Source organism: Bombina bombina, chromosome 3, assembly GCF_027579735.1.
Source record: "Bombina bombina isolate aBomBom1 chromosome 3, aBomBom1.pri, whole genome shotgun sequence".
In the NCBI taxonomy this organism is placed as follows: domain Eukaryota; kingdom Metazoa; phylum Chordata; class Amphibia; order Anura; family Bombinatoridae; genus Bombina; species Bombina bombina.
Window position 1 is genome coordinate 623,129,600 of NC_069501.1, and position 20,681 is coordinate 623,150,280.

Consider the following 20,681-nt stretch of genomic DNA (forward strand, 5'->3'; position numbering starts at 1 on the left):
ATTTTAAGCCCCGCCCACCACATTTCAATTTTTTTTGCCGGGGGGGGGGGGGGGGTGTCCCTCTTTTGAATTTTGAAATGTTGGGAGGAATGCAATGTAATATTTTGCAGGCTTGGGTTGTTTCATTAGTTAAAACTACTATCTAGGTAAGCTGTAACAATGCTGCCTGAGGGACCCTAGCCCTTGTGCACGAGCCAACAATCACATGCTGTATACATAAATATATCAATATAGACATCCTCACCATAACTGAAAATGGGGCAGTTAAATTGGTTTTATATAACAGGCCTAACAAACTTCCTGGATATTGCAGGATTGTCACGGCTTGGGAGATCTGCCCATTTTCCCACCCACAGCTTTCCCAGTCAGGGCAAATGTCCTGGTTTCCAGAAACTGTCCTAGTTCTGCCCACAACATGCTGACTCTCCTGTCACATCCACAACATGCTGACTCACCTGTCACATCCACAACATGCTGACTCTCCTGTCACATCCACAACATGCTGACTCCCCTATCACATCCACAACATGCTGACTCTCCTGTCACATCCACAACATGCTGACTCTCCTGTCACACCCCACAACATGCTGACTCCCCTTTCACATCCACAACATGCTGACTCCCCTTTCCCATCCACAACATGCTGACTCTCCTGTCACATCCACAACATGCTGACTCTCCTGTCACATCCACAACATGCTGACTCTCCTGTCACATCCACAACATGCTGACTCCCCTGTCACATCCACAACATGCTGACTCTCCTGTCACATCCACAACATGCTGACTCCCCTTTCACATCCACAACATGCTGACTCACCTGTCACATCCACAACATGCTGACTCCCCTGTCACATCCACAACATGCTGACTCACCTGTCACATCCACAACATGCTGACTCTCCTGTCACATCCACAACATGCTGACTCCCCTATCACATCCACAACATGCTGACTCTCCTGTCACATCCACAACATGCTGACTCCCCTATCACATCCACAACATGCTGACTCTCCTGTCACATCCACAACATGCTGACTCCCCTATCACATCCACAACATGCTGACTCTCCTATCACATCCACAACATGCTGACTCCCCTATCACATCCACAACATGCTGACTCTCCTGTCACATCCACAACATGCTGACTCTCCTGTCACACCCACAACATTCTGACTCCCCTTTCACATCCACAACATGCTGACTCCCCTTTCACATCCACAACATGCTGACTCTCCTGTCACATCCACAACATGCTGACTCCCCTTTCACATCCACAACATGCTGACTCTCCTGTCACATCCACAACATGCTGACTCTCCTGTCACATCCACAACATGCTGACTCTCTTGTCACATCCCTTTAAGGACAATGGGTAGTTTAGATTTTTTTTAGTGTTAGTTTTATTTTTTTGGGTTTAGATGCTGACTCTCCTGTCACATCCACAACATGCTGACTCTCCTATCACATCCACAACATGCTGACTCTCCTGTCACATCCACAACATGCTGACTCTCCTGTCACATCCACAACATGCTGACTCTCCTGTCACATCCACAACATGCTGACTCTCCTGTCACATCCACAACATGCTGACTCCCCTTTCACATCCACAATATGCTGACTCCCCTGGCACATCCACAACATGCTAACTCCCCTATCACATCCACAACATGCTGACTCTCCTGGCACATCCACAACATGCTACTCCCCTATCACATCCACAACATGCTGACTCCCCTATCACATCCACAACATGCTGACTCTCCTGTCACATCCACAACATGCTGACTCTCCTGTCACATCCACAACATGCTGACTCTCCTGTCACACTCCACAACATGCTGACTCTCCTGGTCACATCCGCAACATGCTGACTCCCCTTTCACATCCACAACATGCTGACTCTCCTGTCACATCCACAACTTGCTGACTCTCCTGTCACATACCACAACATGCTGACTCCCCTTTCACATCCACAACATGCTGACTCCCCTTTCACATCCACAACATGCTGACTCCCCTGGTACATCCACAATCATGCTGACTCTCCTGTCACATCCACAACATGCTGACTCTCCTGTCACATCCACAACATGCTGACTCTCCTGTCACATCCACAACATGCTGACTCCCCTATCACATCCACAACATGCTGACTCTCCTGTCACATCCACAACATGCTGACTCTCCTGTCACATCCACAACATGCTGACTCTCCTGTCACATCCACAACATGCTGACTCCCCTTTCACATCCACAACATGCTGACTCCCCTGGCAAATCCACAACATGCTGACTCCCCTTTCACATCCACAACATGCTGACTCCCCTGGTACATCCACAACATGCTGACTCTCCTGGCACATCCACAACATGCTGACTCTCCTGTCACATCCACAACATGCTGACTCCCCTGGTACATGTTGTGGATCAGCCAATCAGATTGAGCTCGCATTCTATTGGCTGTTCTGATCAGCCAATAGAATGCAAGCTCAATCTGATTGGCTGATTGGATCAGCCAATCGGATTGAACTTGATTCTGATTGGCTTATTCCATCAGCCAATCAGAATATTCTTACCTTAATTCCGATTGGCTGATAGAATCCTATCAGCCAATCGGAATTCGAGGGACGCCATCTTGGATGACGTCCCTTAAAGGAACCGTCATTCGGCTAGTAGGCGTCGGGAGAAGAGGATGTTCCACGTCGGAGGTCTGCAAGATGGATCCGGAAGGAAGAAGATTGAAGATGCCGTTGATAGAAGACTTCATCCGGATCATGGACCCTCTTCAGCTCCCGCTTGGATGAAGACTTCATCCGGATCATGGACCTCTTCAGCTCCCGCTTGGATGAAGACTTCAGCCGGATCATGGACCTCTTCAGCCCCCCGCTTGGGCTTGGACTAGGACATCGGAGGAGCTCTTCAGGACGGATCGGTGAACCTGGCAGGGTGAAGATAAGGTAGGAAGATCTTCAGGGGCTTAGTGTTAGGTTTATTTAAGGGGGGTTTGGGTTAGATTAGGTGTATGTGGGTGGTGGGTTGTAATGTTGGGGGGGGGGGTATTGTATGGTTTTTTTTTACAGGCAAAAGAGCTGAACTTCTTGGGGCATGCCCCGCAAAGGGCCCTGTTCAGGGCTGGTAAGGTAAAAGAGCTTTGAACTTTAGTAATTTAGAATAGGGTAGGGCATTTTTTATTTTGGGGGTCTTTGTTGTTTTATTAGGGGGCTTAGAGTAGGTGTAATTAGTTTAAAATTGTTGAAATATTTTTCTTATGTTTGTAAATATTTTTTTATTTTTTGTAACTTAGTTCTTTTTTATTTTTTGTACTTTAGTTAGTTTATTTCATTGTAGTTATTTGTAGGAATTGTATTTAATTTATTTATTGATAGTGTAGTGTTAGGTTTAATTGTAGGTAATTGTAGGTATTGTATTTAATTAATTTAATGATAGTATAGTGTTAGGTTTAATTGTAACTTAGGTTAGGATTTATTTTACAGGTAATTTTGTAATTATTTTAACTAGGTAGCTATTAAATAGTTCTTAACTATTTAATAGCTATTGTACCTGGTTAAAATAATTACAAAGTTGCCTGTCAAATAAATATTAATCCTAAAATAGCTATAATATAATTATAATTTATATTGTAGCTATATTAGGATTTATTTACAGGTAAGTATTTAGCTTTAAATAGGAATAATTTATTTAATAAGAGATAATTAATTTCGTTAGATTTAAATTATATTTAACTTAGGGGGGTGTTAGTGCTAGGGTTAGACTTAGCTTTAGGGGTTAATACATTTATTAGAGTAGCGGTGAGCTCCAGTCGGCAGATTAGGGGTTAATAATTGAAGTTAGGTGTCGGCGATGTTAGGGAGGGCAGATTAGGGGTTAATACTATTTATTATAGGGTTAGTGAGGCGGATTAGGGGTTAATAACTTTATTATAGTAGCGCTCAGGTCCGGTCGGCAGATTAGGGGTTAATAAGTGTAGGCAGGTGGAGGCGACGTTGAGGGGGGCAGATTAGGGGTTAATAAATATAATACAGGTGGCCCTCGGTTTACAACGGTTCAATTTACACCGTTTCAGAATAACAACCTTTTTTTCCAGTCATGTGACTGCTATTGAAAAGCATTGAGAAGCAGTGCTTTGAGTAAAATAGCCAGTAGGTGGAGCTGTCCGCTTGTGTTGCAGCAAAGCCAAGCAAGCTGAAATTAATCAGTTTAACCAGATCTGAGCTATCGAGCAGATTTCAAAGGAAACAAGATCTTCCTGTCTATAAATCAGTCCAGATTTGGAATGCATAGAAAGAACTGTTTGCAGAAAAATGCAAGTGAAGTCTGTGTTGTATGATTATTTTATTAGGTTTATAATGCTGTTTAGCAAATGTTTTTGTTCATTTAACTTAGTTTAATTATATATTCTGTGTTGTGTGATTATTTTATTAGGTTTATAATGCTGTTTAGCATTTGAAGTCTTAATTTCAAAGCTTTAGAAATAATGTATTAGGTGTTACTTATAACAATTTTGAGAGGGGCCTGGAACCTAACTCCCTCAGTTCCCATTGACTTACATTATAAACTGGGTTTCAATTTACAACGGTTTCGATTTAAAACCATTGCTTCTGGAACCTAACCCCGGCGTAAACTGAGGGCTACCTGTATAGGGGTCGGCGGTGTTAGGGGCAGCAGATTAGGGGTACATAAGGATAACGTAGGTGGCGGTCGGCAGATTAGGGGTTTAAAAAATTTATTCGAGTGTCGGCGATGTGGGGGGACCTCGGTTTAGGGGTACTAGGTAGTTTATGGGTGTTAGTGTACTTTAGAGTACAGTAGTTAAGAGCTTTAGAAACCGGCGTTAGCCCAGAAAGCTCTTAACTACTGACTTTTTTCCTGCGGCTGGAGTTTTGTCGTTAGATGTCTAACGCTCACTTCAGAAACGACTCTAAATACCGGAGTTAGAAAGATCCCATTGAAAAGATAGGATACGCAATTGACGTAAGGGGATCTGCGGTATGGAAAAGTCGCGGCTGAAAAGTGAGCGTTAGACCCTATTTTGAGTGACTCCAAATACCGGCGGTAGCCTAAAACCAGCGTTAGGAGCCTCTAACGCTGGTTTTCACGGCTAACGCCAAACTCCAAATTCTAGGCCATAGAAACTTGAATCTAGCATCAATATTACAAGTGAGTAGCGTTGGGGTCTGACTGTAGTATACTTCAGTTAGCAATATGTTTGAAGGACTATTAGGTTGGTATAATATAATGTACTTTATATTGGGATACAAAATCTTCCAATATTGAAATATTCTTAATTGTAGGTGGCTCCGTGTTTATTCACCAATGGGGCATTAATATATCCCTGTAGAAAGCAGTGCTGAGAGTGCTGTCCTTTTAAAGTTTCATGATATTCAGTTTATAGAGCCCTCTTAAACAGTTGGACACAAGTAAATACAATATTTTCATAGTATGCATGTATGGTGTAATATTACTGATGATTACTAACTTGAGTATTGCTTATATACAGTGCCTTCTGTATATAGCTGATATAAATGTATACAGCTGATATAAACGATCAGTTGGATTGTAACTGTTAAGTTACTATATAGCCTATAAGGATATCTATTCTGGAACAAACAAATTTAAGTCTCTTATAAAATATGTCAATTTTTTAATAAACATCTATATTTATATGCTTGGTTTCATTATTGGTGCTTGTGTTTATTAGAAACTTGAGGACCTTTATTGTGTGGGAGTATGACCGTTCATATTATACTTGCGTTGTTTCGTCGCGTATATAATAATAAAATAATATCAAGACAATATAGCTTGTGTCCACTAAGATAGCTGATATTAAGATGGATACCTAATTGCTACAATTGTTACATCGATCTGTATATTGTGCTGGACCCAACGTTAGATCCCCTTGGGAAGTAGAAAATGCTGGTTTATTGGTTACTTAATTGGACTATAACTATTGTTATTGAGTCACTGGACACTTCGTTATCGTGTTGCTGCGTTAAAGTGTTCTTATAACTATTACTTCCAAAGTGTGATATACTCGGTAGCTTTTAACACTTATGTATGTAGTTGCTAAATCTGAGTTTAAATATTTAAAGGTACTGGACGCAGCAACCGTAACCTTGTATATTATGATTTTAAGCTAAGTGTTAATATTTTTTAAAGTTTGTCCACAGCCTTATTTTGGCATTAGTACACTTAGGTGTGTAGTTACTAAAAAGGAGTTTAAATATTTTAAGGTACTGCGGGGCAACAGCGGGTAACCATATAATTACGATTAGCAGCTAAGTGTAAAAGTTTGTCCACCATCATACAGCCTTATTTTGGCATTAGTACACTTAGGTGTGTAATTACTCAACGGAGTTTGAATATTTCAAGGTACTTTCTATGTGTTTTTAAATTACACACACTCACACAATGATTTTATACAATTTTTTTGTAACAATAAAAGTTATGTTTTAATTATAGAACCCTACCCATTGGTTCTTCTTTGCTTAGTTGGATGTCTGACACTCATAGGGGTAATAGAAGTGCTAGATAAGTGCAATCTTTGAATCCCAATTCTCTTTGTGATTCACACCAGTGTTTGTAAGGGGCTGAATATGGTCTGGGGCTGGGGCTGATGCAGGATGAGTGCAGTAGCCTAGGATAGAAGTTTGGGAAGGGATCAACAAATGTACTTGTGGGCTAAAGCCCCTTTTCTTTTTCTTTTTTTTAACATATCAAACTCTTGGGTAATATAACAACATGTCACTTAAACAACTGTCAGAGTTATGAAATTTATGTTTAAAAATGATATTATGAATGGTCTGGGGTAATTTCACCATTTACCCATATTGCTGTGTGACACCTTTAGATAAGCCCTACCACGTATGTGTGTTGACACCCAGTTTGAAAATTGCTGGAAAATACCGGAGGAATTTGCCTATTTTATTATATCATTTTATTTTAATTACCTTGTTAATCCTTCCATACGGTTAAAGACATAATTAAAATTGATCTATAAGATAGGGGGCGCCCTAAAGTAAATGGATGATATATATATGATAAGGAAACAATTGACAAATGTAATCAATCAAATAGCTATGTAATATATATGATGATTAGTTAAATGTCCAGTCTAAGCTGGCTAGTTCAAAAGAGAGCAATAGAAATCATAAGAAATATTATCACAATTAGTACACTATTGGTCCAGTGATATAAACATTAGAAACTGTAATAAAAAATATATAACAAGAGTCTCTGTAAAGTGGATTGAAGATGTTCAAGGCAGCAATCTGTAGAGGACCCGGCCTGGATCCTATGAAGGTAATCTATAAACAAGAAAAAAGACAGATGCGCCACATGGCCCAATATTGTTTGTTCCACACGATATATACAATCTAGTTGTGCCAATTCAAACTCACAATCTTAGAAGCATTCCAGTTAGTGCAGTGGAAGCAGTCTGGGATCTATCACAGTCACCCAGCAGACCGACCTCTTGGATAGAGATGGATATTCTGTGATAAAAATACAAGGAGACACAGAGGTGCCTATATGGCCTAGTACAGTTTGGACCCAAAGGACAGTGATGTATATAATAGGAAATATACTCACATTCGGTAGAGCATCTCCAATGATGCTAATCAGGCAGGAAGGGATCAATACAGTCACCCAACAGACTATGACAAGGCTTCCACAGGAGGCAATCAGCAAAAATCCAAAGGACCAGGATTGATCCAAATAATACACAATAGCAAGTGTTTTGTATAAAAGTGATAGACTTTACTTATAAAAGATTAAAAACAAGCAACGCGTTTCTCAGCCAACATGCTTTTTCATCAGGCTTAATATTCAATTAAATTGAACTTCTGCAGCATCTCCATTTTACCCCAGATAAGGTAAAAGGACTGCGAGTAAGTCTATGCATGTATTCTCCGGCTTTGCTCACCAGCTGTGTGCCCAACTAAAGATGCACAAGAACACAATTTTTATTATGTATTCAATTTGTAGAGATAAAAAAAATAAGTAATTTGTTCAAAAAGACAATGCTTTAATAAAATATAGCGTTTTCTTTTTTTATGATAGAATGTCCCTTTAAATGAGGCTGACATTGAACAAGGCATATGTCAGTATGAATAATGCTCATTTCTGTCTTTTTCTCAGTTCATCTCAAATTATGATGTTCAAGATCCCTTGGTTTCATACACCGGGCAGGTTCCTCCGAACTCACCACTGCACGGTAAGGGAAGAGGGTGCTCTCTCTGTATTAAAAGGATGCACATTATTAGAGGAATGTCGTGACTACAATTTTAGGAAAAAAATGTTTTTTTATATCAGATTGAAGAGTTTGCATGTTACAAAAAAATCTAATTGTAATATTGCACAAATTATAGGAAACTGTTATTGTGACAAGCTGTAAAAATAAAATGCTCTAATGTATTACAGCATTTTCTTATTGCTTTATGGCTTGCACATAGCTATGTGTTCAACCTCTGCAAACTGGTTAAACACATAGTTAAAGCCAATTCCACAGCAGGAATGCACGACTGGGAAATCTGAACAGCTGAACAAATCTGGTGAGTCAATGACAAGAGACGTGTGTACTAGCCAATCACCAGCTAGCTCCTAGTAGCTCCTAGTAGTGCATTGCTGCTCTTGGGCCTACCTTAGTATGCTTTTCAGTAAAAGAAAAAAAGAGAACTTAGACGTACACAGAAAAGTCTCTTCAAATTGCTTGCTTTATGAACTATGAAAGTTTAAAGGGAGTGTAGTGTTACTACTCACAATGTAATTGTTTTTACTGCTGTGCCTGCCGCTCTCTTCAAAGATGTTCTCTTAGTTTAACTTATTGCAGGTGCAAGTTGGTGAAGCTCCACCAATGAGCACATCTGAGTTGTGTGATACTTCTACTGTTGCTCGTGACCGCAGAGCACTGCTGTCCCGAGGGTACTTCTACTGTGTGTTTGATCAATTTGTGGAGGTTAAATGTATGTAGGGGCTTTGTGAAGGTTAAACTATGGCCCTTTAAATTAAAAAAACATATCAATAACAACTGTGAACTTTATTCTAACGATTATTGATATTTAGGTACTTCCTACTTATCTAAATGAACATTATAAATGAAGTTAGATGAATAAATAATAAAAAATAAAATAAAAACACATTTGTTTAAATTCATTTACAATATATATACCATCAAAAAGGCCCCTTTTTCAAATAAAGCCCCCTTTATACTGAAGTAATAGTGATCACCTGGTGTGAATACTTGTGCATTTGTTTAAGTAGAGGTTCATGGAGCACCTATGTTGCTGTGCAATCAGAGTTAATGTCCCTTATTTATATGAGGATAAATAGGTTTGCCACCTCAGCCATGTTTACCTGCACAACTTAAAGGGCCACTAACCCAAAATCTTTCTTTCATGATTCAGATAGAGAATAGAATTTAAAGAACATTTCAATTTACTTCCATTATTTATTTTGCTTCATTTTTTTAAATACCCTTAGTTGAAGAAAAAGCAATGCACATGGTGAGCCAATCACACAAGGCTTCTATGTGCAGCAACCAATCAGCAGATAGTGAGCATATCTAGATATGCTTTTCATCAAAGAATATCAAGAGAATAAAACAAATTAGATAATATAAGTAAAATTAGAAAGATGTTTAAAATTGCATTATCTTTCTAAATCATAAAAGAAAATAGTGGCTGGCATGTCCCTTTATGAGTTACACATGCTGAGTGTGCGCAGGGAGAAAACATGAATAGTGCAAGTTGCAGAAGTCCCTATTCGTGTGCTGGTCCATGAGTGCGCAGTGCATGTTACCCTCTGCACACCTGCAGCATGTGTAAATCATTAGTGTCCAGGAAAAATTGGCGCGTGTTGATAACACTAAGGTTAAAACCTTCTTTTGACTATATTATTTAGAAAACAAAACACACCAGACCTTGTCTTAACCCTTCATGTCGGGTTCTAATTTGTCAAATCGGAATAACGTCACAATGTAAACAACTTGATAATCCCGCATGATCGCAAGTTTTCAGTGCTGGGATCAGGTCAAGGGGGTGTCCCTATGACGCTATGCACCACCCTCCAGGCCGTGTCCCATTCAGGAAGCGTGTTGGATTTAGTACAGCCAAACGTTAGGATGTTTCATGCGGTCATAACAACGCTAAAGCCCAGCGCAGTTAGGACAGCATAGAATGTCCTAACATCGGGAAAGGGTTAATGCAGCTTTGTTTGGGATTTGAATACCTTAGAAAATGAAGCATAAAGAAATCACTGTATTGAAATGTTTTTGTTTATATTTGTAACAAAATATAACTTTGTTTAAAATGTTAATCATTAAAGGTACATAGTAGTCAACATTTTTTTTTGTTTTACATAAAAGACAGCATTTTCAAAATATATTTTAATGATTTGTTTTTAAATAAATATCTTAATATTTGTGTCCTGGATATATCAATGTTTTCACGTGTACCATATCAATATTTCATAATTTATAAACAGATTTTACTTTTTTCAGGTGACATGTACAATGCTGTTGTTTCACATATATGATAGTGTACAATGTCCCTTTAAATAGGAGTAATATAAATTCAAGGAATCAGGAAAAGCACTCAGAGGAATTACCTTTTTAGAGGGATATGCAGAATTACCAGGGCTCACATTTTTTATGACATACTCTGATGCATACATAGGGTTGCTACTTGGCCATGATTTCCTGGACATTACGAGTTACACATGCTGCAGGGTACACAGAGGGCAGCATGCACTGTGTACCTGGGAAAGCACACAAATAGTGACCCTAGGACAGTACTATGTTTCTCCCTGAGTGCGTACCCTGCAGAATGTGTAACTCATAAGTGTCCAGGAAAAACATGGCTGAGGTGGCAACATTATGTTTAAACTGATTTCAGCTGACCCTCTACAACTGATAGCAACAGGAAATCTCATTATGCGTTTGGACATTTGCTACCATTAGAAGCTCACGTAGGATCAGGCTGTAATCAGTGTATGCAATGATGTGGACTTATTGCAAATTTGTGAACTGTGCTAGTCATGCACTACATGCAATTTCAGATTTACAAATGAAGCTCCAACATCCCAACACTCCAATATATTGTTGCTGACCCTGTGACATCTCACATAATCCACTCTGCAAGCACATATTGTGTGCTGATGGTTATCTGACCTGTGAATAAACTCATCCAGCACAAACAACACTACTCACCAGATGACACCAGTGTGTGGGAACAAAAAAAAACAAACACAGTGAGTATAGATAGTACAAAGAATAGAAATGTCAGATACTATGTGTGTAGGGTTGCAGCGGGACTGCACTGGTCTGACACTGTATGTCCCGTATCCGGAACTACCCTCAAATGCCCCGGGCTAAGAGCTTCCCCTGGCAAAGCAAGCAGCAGTGAGCACAAATTAAAAAAAAAACATAGCTGCCAGGGGCAATTCACTTTTGAGCAGCGATTACTATAACTCAGAGTGGAGTCTAGAGGATAGACGGAGGAGTGTGTGGGAGGGGGGGAAGAGGTTGAGGAGGGGATTCGTCACGTGCTGCTCAGCTTGGCTGAGCCTGTCACTGAGTCAGCCTCCTCCCACCCAGTCCCTGACTACTGGCTGACTCAGTGTGATTCTAGCCAGCAGAAGAGGTGGTTAAGGTGGTGATGCGGTGGCCACGGGCCGCGGGCACTCACGGCGCAGGCATAAAGTATGCTCGCTCAACTTGAATTCTTCAGATCTTCTAATTTCTGCCTGTCTGACTGCTGGCTGTGTCTGATTTTTTTTTGGTATGGTCATTTTTTATTTATTTTTTGGCTTAATTTTGTGTATATAATTTGTTTATAATTCTGCTGCTATGAGCTTAGTCTGTCTGACTTGACTGACAGTGAGTGAATCAGTGAGATGATGATGAGTTGATTGACACCTCTGACTATCTATATAATATATAAAATGTAAACTGTGTGCAGGAATCTTATGGGCAAAAGGTGGCAACCCTACATGTGTGTCTCTGAGGTAACATGACTTTTCCATGCCAGTAATGTAGTTGTATTCCTGCTAATAAACATACTGAGAGAGGTCGATTCCTGTTAAATTAGCAGTTTTTCCTCATTGTAACCACTGAACAACTCATATGTGCAACTATTGCTGCTGACTGGATCAGCAGCGGGTTCTGCTTGGGACCAGCAGGGCACCATGAAACCCAAACATATTAATTTGTGATTCAGACAGAACATTTCATATTAAAATAAATCCCTTTTACTTCTGTTATCAAATTTGCTTCGTTCTCATAATATTCTGTGTTGAAGAGATACCTAGGTAGGCCTCTGGAGCACTACAAGGCAGGAAATCGTGCTGCCATCTAGTGCTCTTGCAAATGGGCCAGGTCCTAAGCATACGTCCCTGCTTTTCAACAAAAGATACCAAGAGGAACGAAAATTGAAATAGAAGTAAATTATAAAGTTTGCTTATAAAAGCATTCTCTAACTGAATCTTGAAGAAAAAATTGTGTTTCATGTCACTTTAATGTTAATAAAAGTGACAATTTAATTGTCTTTTCCTTCGACTCTTTGTCTCAGAGTTTTTGTTATTTAGTTTATTGGGATATAGTTACACTGGTTATAGTCATAGTCTGGGAGCAAACATCTAGGCTTTAATCATTTAGTGATCCAACAATAGAAGCAAAATCTCAATCTCTTATTCATCAACATTGATTATTTATGCCCATTATAATGAGCTGTTCTGCTGATATTTTAATGTAGCCTGGGACTTTGAATTCACAAATTAGAATATTTTTAAACATGGATATTGTATTTATATTTACAAGCAATGCACCAATTACTAATAATGCATTTTGGTGTATTATTTATGATGCAGTGTTTGCTTATAATTTCGGGTTTTTGCTGTGTGCAGCTTTCTACAAGTTTATTGACACTCTTTTTTTCTGTAAGTAGGTGTATTTATTTGTAGCACTTGGTAAAAAAAAACTAAATATATGCTTACCTGATAAATGTATGTATTTCTTGACATGGTGAGTCACGGATCATAATTACTCTTGGGAATATCACTCCTGGCCAGCAGGAGAGAGTCAAAGAGCACCACAGCAAAGCTGTTAAGTATCACTTCCCTTCCCACAATTCCCAGTCATTCGACGAAGGAAAAGGAGAGAAAGGAATAATAACACAAGGTGCAGAGGTGCCCTGAGGTTTATATAAAACCCTGTCTGAAAAACAGGGAGGGTCGTGGACTCACCGTGTCAAGAAATAAATAAGCATAAATTTTGTTTTCTTTCTTAAGACACAGTGAGTCCACAGATCATCAATACTGTTGGAATCAATACCAAGCTAGAGGACACAGACAATAAGGGAGGCCAAGTCAGGTAACCTAAACAGAAGGCACCACTGCTTGCAAAACCTTTCTCCCAAAAGAAGCCTCAGCCTAGGCAAAAGTATCAAATATATAGAATTTAGAAAAAGTGTGCAAAGAAGACCAAGTCACAGCCTTACAAATCTGTTCTACAGAGGCCTCATTCTTGAAGGCCCAAGTGGAGTGAGCTGTAATTCTCTCAGGAGGCTGCTGTCAAGCAGTCTCATAAGCCATCCGAATAACACTTCTCAACCAGAGAGAAAGAGAAGTGGCAGTAGCTTTCTGGCCTTTACGTTTACCAGAAAAGCAAACAAACAATGTAGAAGACTGACGAAAGTCCTTCATAGCCTGCAGACAGAATTTAAGAGTCCGCACAACATCTAAGTTGTGCAACAAACATTCTTTCTGAGAAGAAGGATTAGGACAGAGAGAAGGAACAACATTTTCCTGATTAATATTTCTGTCCGAACAGCCTTAGGAAGAAAACCAAACTTGGTACGGAGAAGTGCCTTATCTGTATGAAATATGAGATAAGGAGAATCACACTGCAATGCTGAGAGTTCAGAAACCCTCCGAGCAGAGGAAATAGCAGTAAGAAACAAAACTTTCCAAGATAATAACTTCATATCTATGGAATGCATTAGCTCAAACGGAGACTGTTGCAAGATTAAGGCTCCAAGGAGGAGCAACTGATTTAATTACAGGCCTGATTCTGACCAGGGCCTGACAAAAGGATTGTACATCCGGCACGTCCACCAGACGCTTGTGCAACAGAATGGATAAAGCAGAAATCTGACCTTTGAGGGTTCTGACAGATAACCCCTTCTCGAGGCCTTTTTGGAGAAAAGATAAGATCCTTGGGATCCTGACCCTTAATCCAAGAAATCCTTGAGACTCACACAATAAAGATATTTACGCCAATATCATATGGTAAATCTTTCTAGTGACAGGCTTACGTGCCTGAATCATGGTCTCAATGACCGATTCGGAAAATCCACGCTTAGCTAAAATCAAGGGTACGATCTCCAAGCAGTCAGCTTCAGAGAAGCGAGATATGGATGAAGGAAGGGGCCCCTGAAGCAGAAGGTCCTTCCTCAGAGGTAGTCTCCACAGGTGGCAGAGAAAACATCTCTACTAGATCTGCATACCAGATCCTGTGAGGCCATGCAGGAGCAATTAGAATCACTGATGCTTTCTTCTGCTTGATCCGAGCGATGACTTGCGGAAGGAGAGCAAACGGAGAAGAAAAGAGATATGCTAACCTGAAGTTGCCCAAAGCATCAATCAGAAAGGCTTGAGGATCTCTCAACCTTGAACCGTACTTTGGAAGCTTGGCGTTCTGACGAGACGCCATCAGATCCAATTCTGGTAACCCCAATCTGGTTGTTACCCTGGAGAACCACATCCGGATGGAGTTCCCAATCCCCGGGATAAAAGTGTGTCTGCTCAGAAAATCCACCTCCCAATTGTTCTACTCCTGGAATTTGGATGGCAGATAGACAGCAATGTGAACCATCCGCCCAACTGGATTATCCATGCCACCTTCTTCATGGCTAAGGTACTCCGAGTTGGTGGTTGATGTAGGCCACTGAGGTTATGTTGTCCATCTGGAACCTGATAGAGCAGGCTAGAGTCCAGCTGAAGCCAAGCCATCAAAGCATTGAAGATCACTTTAAACTCCAGAATGTTTAAGAGGGAGAGCAGATTCCTCCTGAGACCAAAGTCCCTGTGCCTTCAACGAGTCCCAGACTGCTCCCCAACCCAACAGGCTGGCATCCGTGGTCACAATTACCCAAGAGGGTCTCTTGAAAACACATCACCTGGGACAGATGTTCTTGCAACAGCCATCACGGTAGGGATTCCCTTGTTGATTGGTCATGCATAATCCCCGTTCCACTGAGCATGCATAGCTGCAGAGGTCTTAAATAGAATGGAGCAAACGGAACTATGTCCATGGAAGCACCATCAAGCCGATTACCTACATGCATTGGGTCACTAATGGTCATGTCGCCGCTTGTAGGGACAGACAGGCGGACAGAATCTTGGCTCTTCTGACCTCCGTCAGAAAAATTTTCATAGACAGAGAGTCTATAATGGTTCCTAGGATGGTCACTCTTGTAGATGGAACAAGAAAACCTTTCTCCATATTGATTTTCCAACCATGGGAATGAAGATAACACCAGCAAAAATCTTTGTATGTGATTCTGCTAGTTGTAAGTATGGGGGCCTGAACCAGAATGTCGTCCCTGATAAGGCGCCACTGCAAGACTCCAAGACTGATTTACCGTCAGCACAGCTCCCAGGAACTTTGAGAAAATTCTGGGAGCCGTGGCGAGACCAAATGGCAGTGCCACAAATTGGTAATGTTTGTCTAGATAGGCAAACCTCAGATATTTGTGATGATCCCTGTGAATGGGAACGTGGAGGTATGCATCCTCCAAGTCTATGGTCATCATGAATTGACCTTCTTGAATCACAGGAAGAATGGAATGTATAGTCTCCATCTTGAAGGATGGCACTCTGAGGATTTGTTCAGAGCTTTAGATCTAGAATGGGCTGAAAAGTTCCTCTTTTTTGGGAACCAACAAACAGGTTGGAGTAAAAACCGAGACCCTGTTCCTGACTTGGAACTTAAACTATCACTCCCAAGAGGAAAGGTACTCGAACTCATTTCAAGAACACTCTTTTTTTATCTGGTCTACAGATTTATCTTGAGAGGTGAAACCTGCCCCTGGGAGAGAAAATAAGTCTTGAACTCTAATTTGTATCCCTGGGAAACTATGTCCATGCCCATGGGTCCAGGACATCTCAATCCCAAGCTTGTGAGACCTGAGATAGTCTGCCCCCCACTTGATCCGATCCCGGATCGGGGCAAACCCTTCATGCTGACTTGGATTCAGCTGCAGGTTTCTTGGATTAAATACACAAAAACAAAAGGGCGCCTCCTAGTGTAATAGAGTTTTACACAATATACAATCAGACACAACTGTAAGACACGTACTCACAATGGTTGCAGCATCCACTTGTGCTTAGTAACACCTACTGGGATCTCTCAGTGTCCCAACTCACTGTTCCTGAGATCCTTGTAACTTCAAACAAATCAAGCAAGTTCTATGGGAATATACAAGATCAAAAGGGCTCCTCATAGTGTAATATAGTTTTACACAAATATACAATCAAACAAATGTAAGATAGGTACTCATAATGGATAGCAGCACCCACTTGTGCTTAGTAACACTGACTGGGATCTCTCAATGTCCCAGCTCACTGTACTTAGATCCTGCACACCACCGTTACTGGGCGTTTCCCCAAAGCAAAAGGACTCTCAGGCTCTCAGTCAGGTAAAAACAGTATCCAATTTTAATAAAATATAATAAAAGCATAGGGTCAAACAATAACCACTATGTAATAAAATATTGCAACGCGTTTCTCAGCTTACACGCTGTTTCCTCAGGCATATGAGAGATCCCAGTCAGTGTTACTAAGCACAAGTGGGTGCTAATTCCATTGTGAGTACCTATCTTACATTGTGTTTTATTGTATATTGTGTAAAACTATATTACACTAGGAGGAGCCCTTTTGTTCTTGTATATTCCCATAGAACTTGCTCAATTTGTTTGAAGAAGGATCCCAGGAACAGTGAGCTGGGACACAGAGATCCTAGTAGGTGTTACTAAACAGAAGTGGGTGCTGCAACCATTGTGAGTACCTGTCTTACATTGTGTCTGATTGTATATTGTGTAAAACTCTATTACACTAGGAGGCACCCTTTTGTTTTTGTGTATTCCCACAGAATTTGCTTATTTTTTCCTATTGGATTGGGAAGGAGCAGCTGACAGTGGAAAGTAAAGAATCCTCTGGAGTCTCAAGAAGGGACAGAACTAAACAATTATTTACCATATATATGGACGTTTAAGATAAGAATTGCTTAATTTAGAAATTGTCTAGTTAATATTTTGCCTAATTATTAATATTTTGGGCAACATAAGATCTGCTATAAAGTTGCTATAGCATTTTGTAACATAAGATTGGCTATAGGATTTTCTATAATTTTTTGCAAAGTTATTTTAGTGTATTGCGCCCCCCTTGGGTGGTGACAAGGTGTGGTTACCAAGGTTTCTTGGATTGCTTCCCCTTGTTCCAAGACTGACTGGGCTTCCAAGAGGGCTTGGACTGTTCCTGCTTGGTAGAGGCAGGGGAAGACTTACCTCTGAAGTTACAAAAGGAATGAAAATTAGTCTGACGTCCTTTCAATCTGTTCTTCTTGTCTTGAGGCAGAAAGGATCCTTTACCACCTGTTATATCGGAAATAATTTCTGCCAATGCCAGTCCGAACAAGGTCTTTCCCTTGTAAGGGATTGCCAAAAGTTTAGATTTAGAAGAAACATTAGCAGACCTAGATTTGAGCCATAGCGCTCTATGCGCTAGGATTGCAAAGCCAGATATTTTGGCCCCCATTTTATTGACTTGCAAAGAAGCATTAGTGATAAAGGAATTGGCTAACCTGAGAGCCTTTATCCTATCCTGAATCTCCTCCAAAGGAGTCTCAGCTTGAAGGGACTCCGACAAAGCATCAAACCAATAGGCTGCCGCACTGGTTACTGTCACAATGCATACTGCCGGGTGCCATTGCAATCCCTGATGAGTATACATCTTCTTTAAAAGGTCCTCCAGCTTTTTATCAATTGGATCCTTAAAGGAGCAACTATCCTCAATAGGAATAGTAGTTCTCTTGGCCAGAGTGGAAATTGCTCCTTCCACCTTTGGAACTGTCTGCCATGATTCCTTGATGAAGTCTGCCACAGGGAACATTTTCCTAAAAAACAGGGGAGGGGAAAATGAATTCCTGGTCTCTCCCATTCCTTGGTAATAATTTCAGTGGCACGGTCTGGCACTGGAAACACCTCCCCAGATGAAGGAAAATCCAAGTATCTATTTAACATTGATAGGCGTTCAATTTCAGCCTTTAAAAACACTCCATCCGGAGATTGAGAGGAACCACAGGGCACTGCATGTGACGTTATATAGGGAAAAGGCTGTGGCAGTGCCTGTACAGCATTATCCTGAGGAAATGGTGGCTCAGCAACAAACAGTTTGACTTTGTACATAAGAGTTCTCTCAATACAAGAACTGCAAAAAGGCAAAGGGGGTTCTACTTGGGTATCCAAACAAAGTTTGCACTCAGCAGTAGGCCTAGACTCCAGGTCCATCTTGCACCGGAATTTAAGCACCAAGTTTTCAAGAAAAATCTTTAATTTTATTTGACAAAAACCTTTACTGTCTCTTTAAGAGAGAACATTAACTAAAGCGCTTTCACTTTAAAATCCCTTATTTTGCTAAGGACAATTTTAAGGATTAAACAGAGATTAAGTATAAATAATTTGAATAAATCCTCCTGGCACTCTCTACACCTCAACGCAAAGCTGAGGTGCCTACCTGCTCCTCCTGACACCGAACGATCAACTTTTGAAGACTTCCGAACTGCAGGAGAACTGGAGTGGTACAGCAGAAAGAAGGAGGAGTAACATAGGCTCTGAGACTTCTCTGTCAAAATGGTGCCAAGAAGCTGCACGCTATGAGGAGGAGACACGCCTCTTAGTGACGTCACACTCTACACCTCAGCCACAACACCGCCAAAAAACGGCTAACGTTTAACCACTCTGTTAATAAAAATTCACAAGCCCCCAAAATATAGCGACTACGTGTATAAGCAGTTTCACTGTCTGAGCCACCAATAAAAATTAACATAAAAACTAAAGTTCTATTTCAAGTTAAATTTCAAGAGAAATCTCCCTCCTACTGCCACACAGTACCCTGAATCCTGTATCCTGAATCCAGTATCCTGAAAAAAATCCTGACCTCAGGAATATGTGTCCCCAATATGGTGCAGCAATTTAAGATGTAGTGCCAAAATAGATTCTATAAGAAAACCACATGGCAAAAGTGTCAGGAAGATCAGAGCAAGCCTGCTCAGGATTCCAAATAAAACAAAAAAATCTTGATAGAAGAATCTTAATCAGACACCTAAACTTCACGTCCTCCTTGCACTAAACGCAAAGAGAATGACTGGGGGTTGTGGGAAGGGAAGTTATACCTAACAGCTTTGCTGTGGTGCTCTTTGCCTCCTCCTGCTGGCCAGGAGTGATATTCCCCAACAGTAATTGATGATCGTAGACTCACCGTGTCTTAAGAAAGAAATACATCTTACACTAAAAAGTGCACTGCTAGCATTACATTTCAGATAATATATTTAATTAATATAATTATTAGGGATGGGCAAATGTTTCTAAAAATTCAAAATTTAAAACAAATTTTGATACATTTGTTCGTTTAAATCAAATTTCGAATGTTTATATAACATTCTAACATTCTATTTTCGAAATTTTCATTTTCAAATTTTTCAATAAACATTCGAAAATATTCTTTGAATAATAGAATGCTTAGCTATGTATTTTATATCACATTCAATTTCGAAATGTAATATTGAAATTCGAATGTGACATTCAAATTCGAATGTAACATTCGAATTCAAAATAGTATTTCTAGTCTACAACTGTGTTTTATAAATGTAACATTCGAATTCTAAAAGTAGTCTACAACAGTTTTTTTTTAATGTAATATTCGAAATTGAATGCTATTGTCACTATTTATCATGATGTGAGCGGACATGATCCGATATTGCGGATCATGTCCTCAGCACATCGTCAAATGCCGACAGCATACGCTCTCGGCATTTATCATTGCACTAGCAGTTCTTGTGAACTGCTGGTACAATACCGCCCCGTGCAGATTTCCTGCTAGCAGAGAGTGTCAATCAACCCGATCGTATTGGATCGGGTTGATTTCCGGCGATGTCTGTCCGCCTTCTCAGAGCAGGCATACAGGTTAAGGAGCAGCGGTCTTTAGCCTTCAGGCTCGCCAGAAACACAGGGCATCAAGCTCCATAAGGAGCTTGATAAATAGGCCCACAATATCTCTAGTATCAACTGTGTTGTATAAATGTGACATTCGAAATCTGTAAATAATATTCGATAATAGAATTTTTAAGAATATTCGTTCTTAACAACATTCGATTATGTAAATCGAATTTCTACAATAACATTCAAATACGAATACAAACACATATAATTAAGTTCTGTGAAAGAAGAACACAAGCGCAACCCAGGTTCATGGTAGTAAGAAAATATTTATTGAGTAATCAGCATGCGCATACATATGCACAGGTGTGTCAGTGTATTTCCAGGCTTGGCTCTGTTGCCGTAACCGTCTGGAGTCCAATAAAAGTCCAATAAAATCCTCTG

The 20,681-nt window shown here is 40.2% G+C and overlaps 1 protein-coding gene across 1 annotated transcript in view; it reads left to right on the forward strand.

Moving 5' to 3' along the window:
- Positions 1-20,681, forward strand: part of LCK (LCK proto-oncogene, Src family tyrosine kinase) — a 193,470-nt gene that overhangs the window by 33,150 nt on the left and 139,639 nt on the right. The window contains exon 3 of the mRNA XM_053704824.1: positions 8,167-8,242. Within this exon, the coding sequence (XP_053560799.1) occupies positions 8,167-8,242 (76 nt within the window). The remainder of the gene's footprint in view (positions 1-8,166; positions 8,243-20,681) is intronic.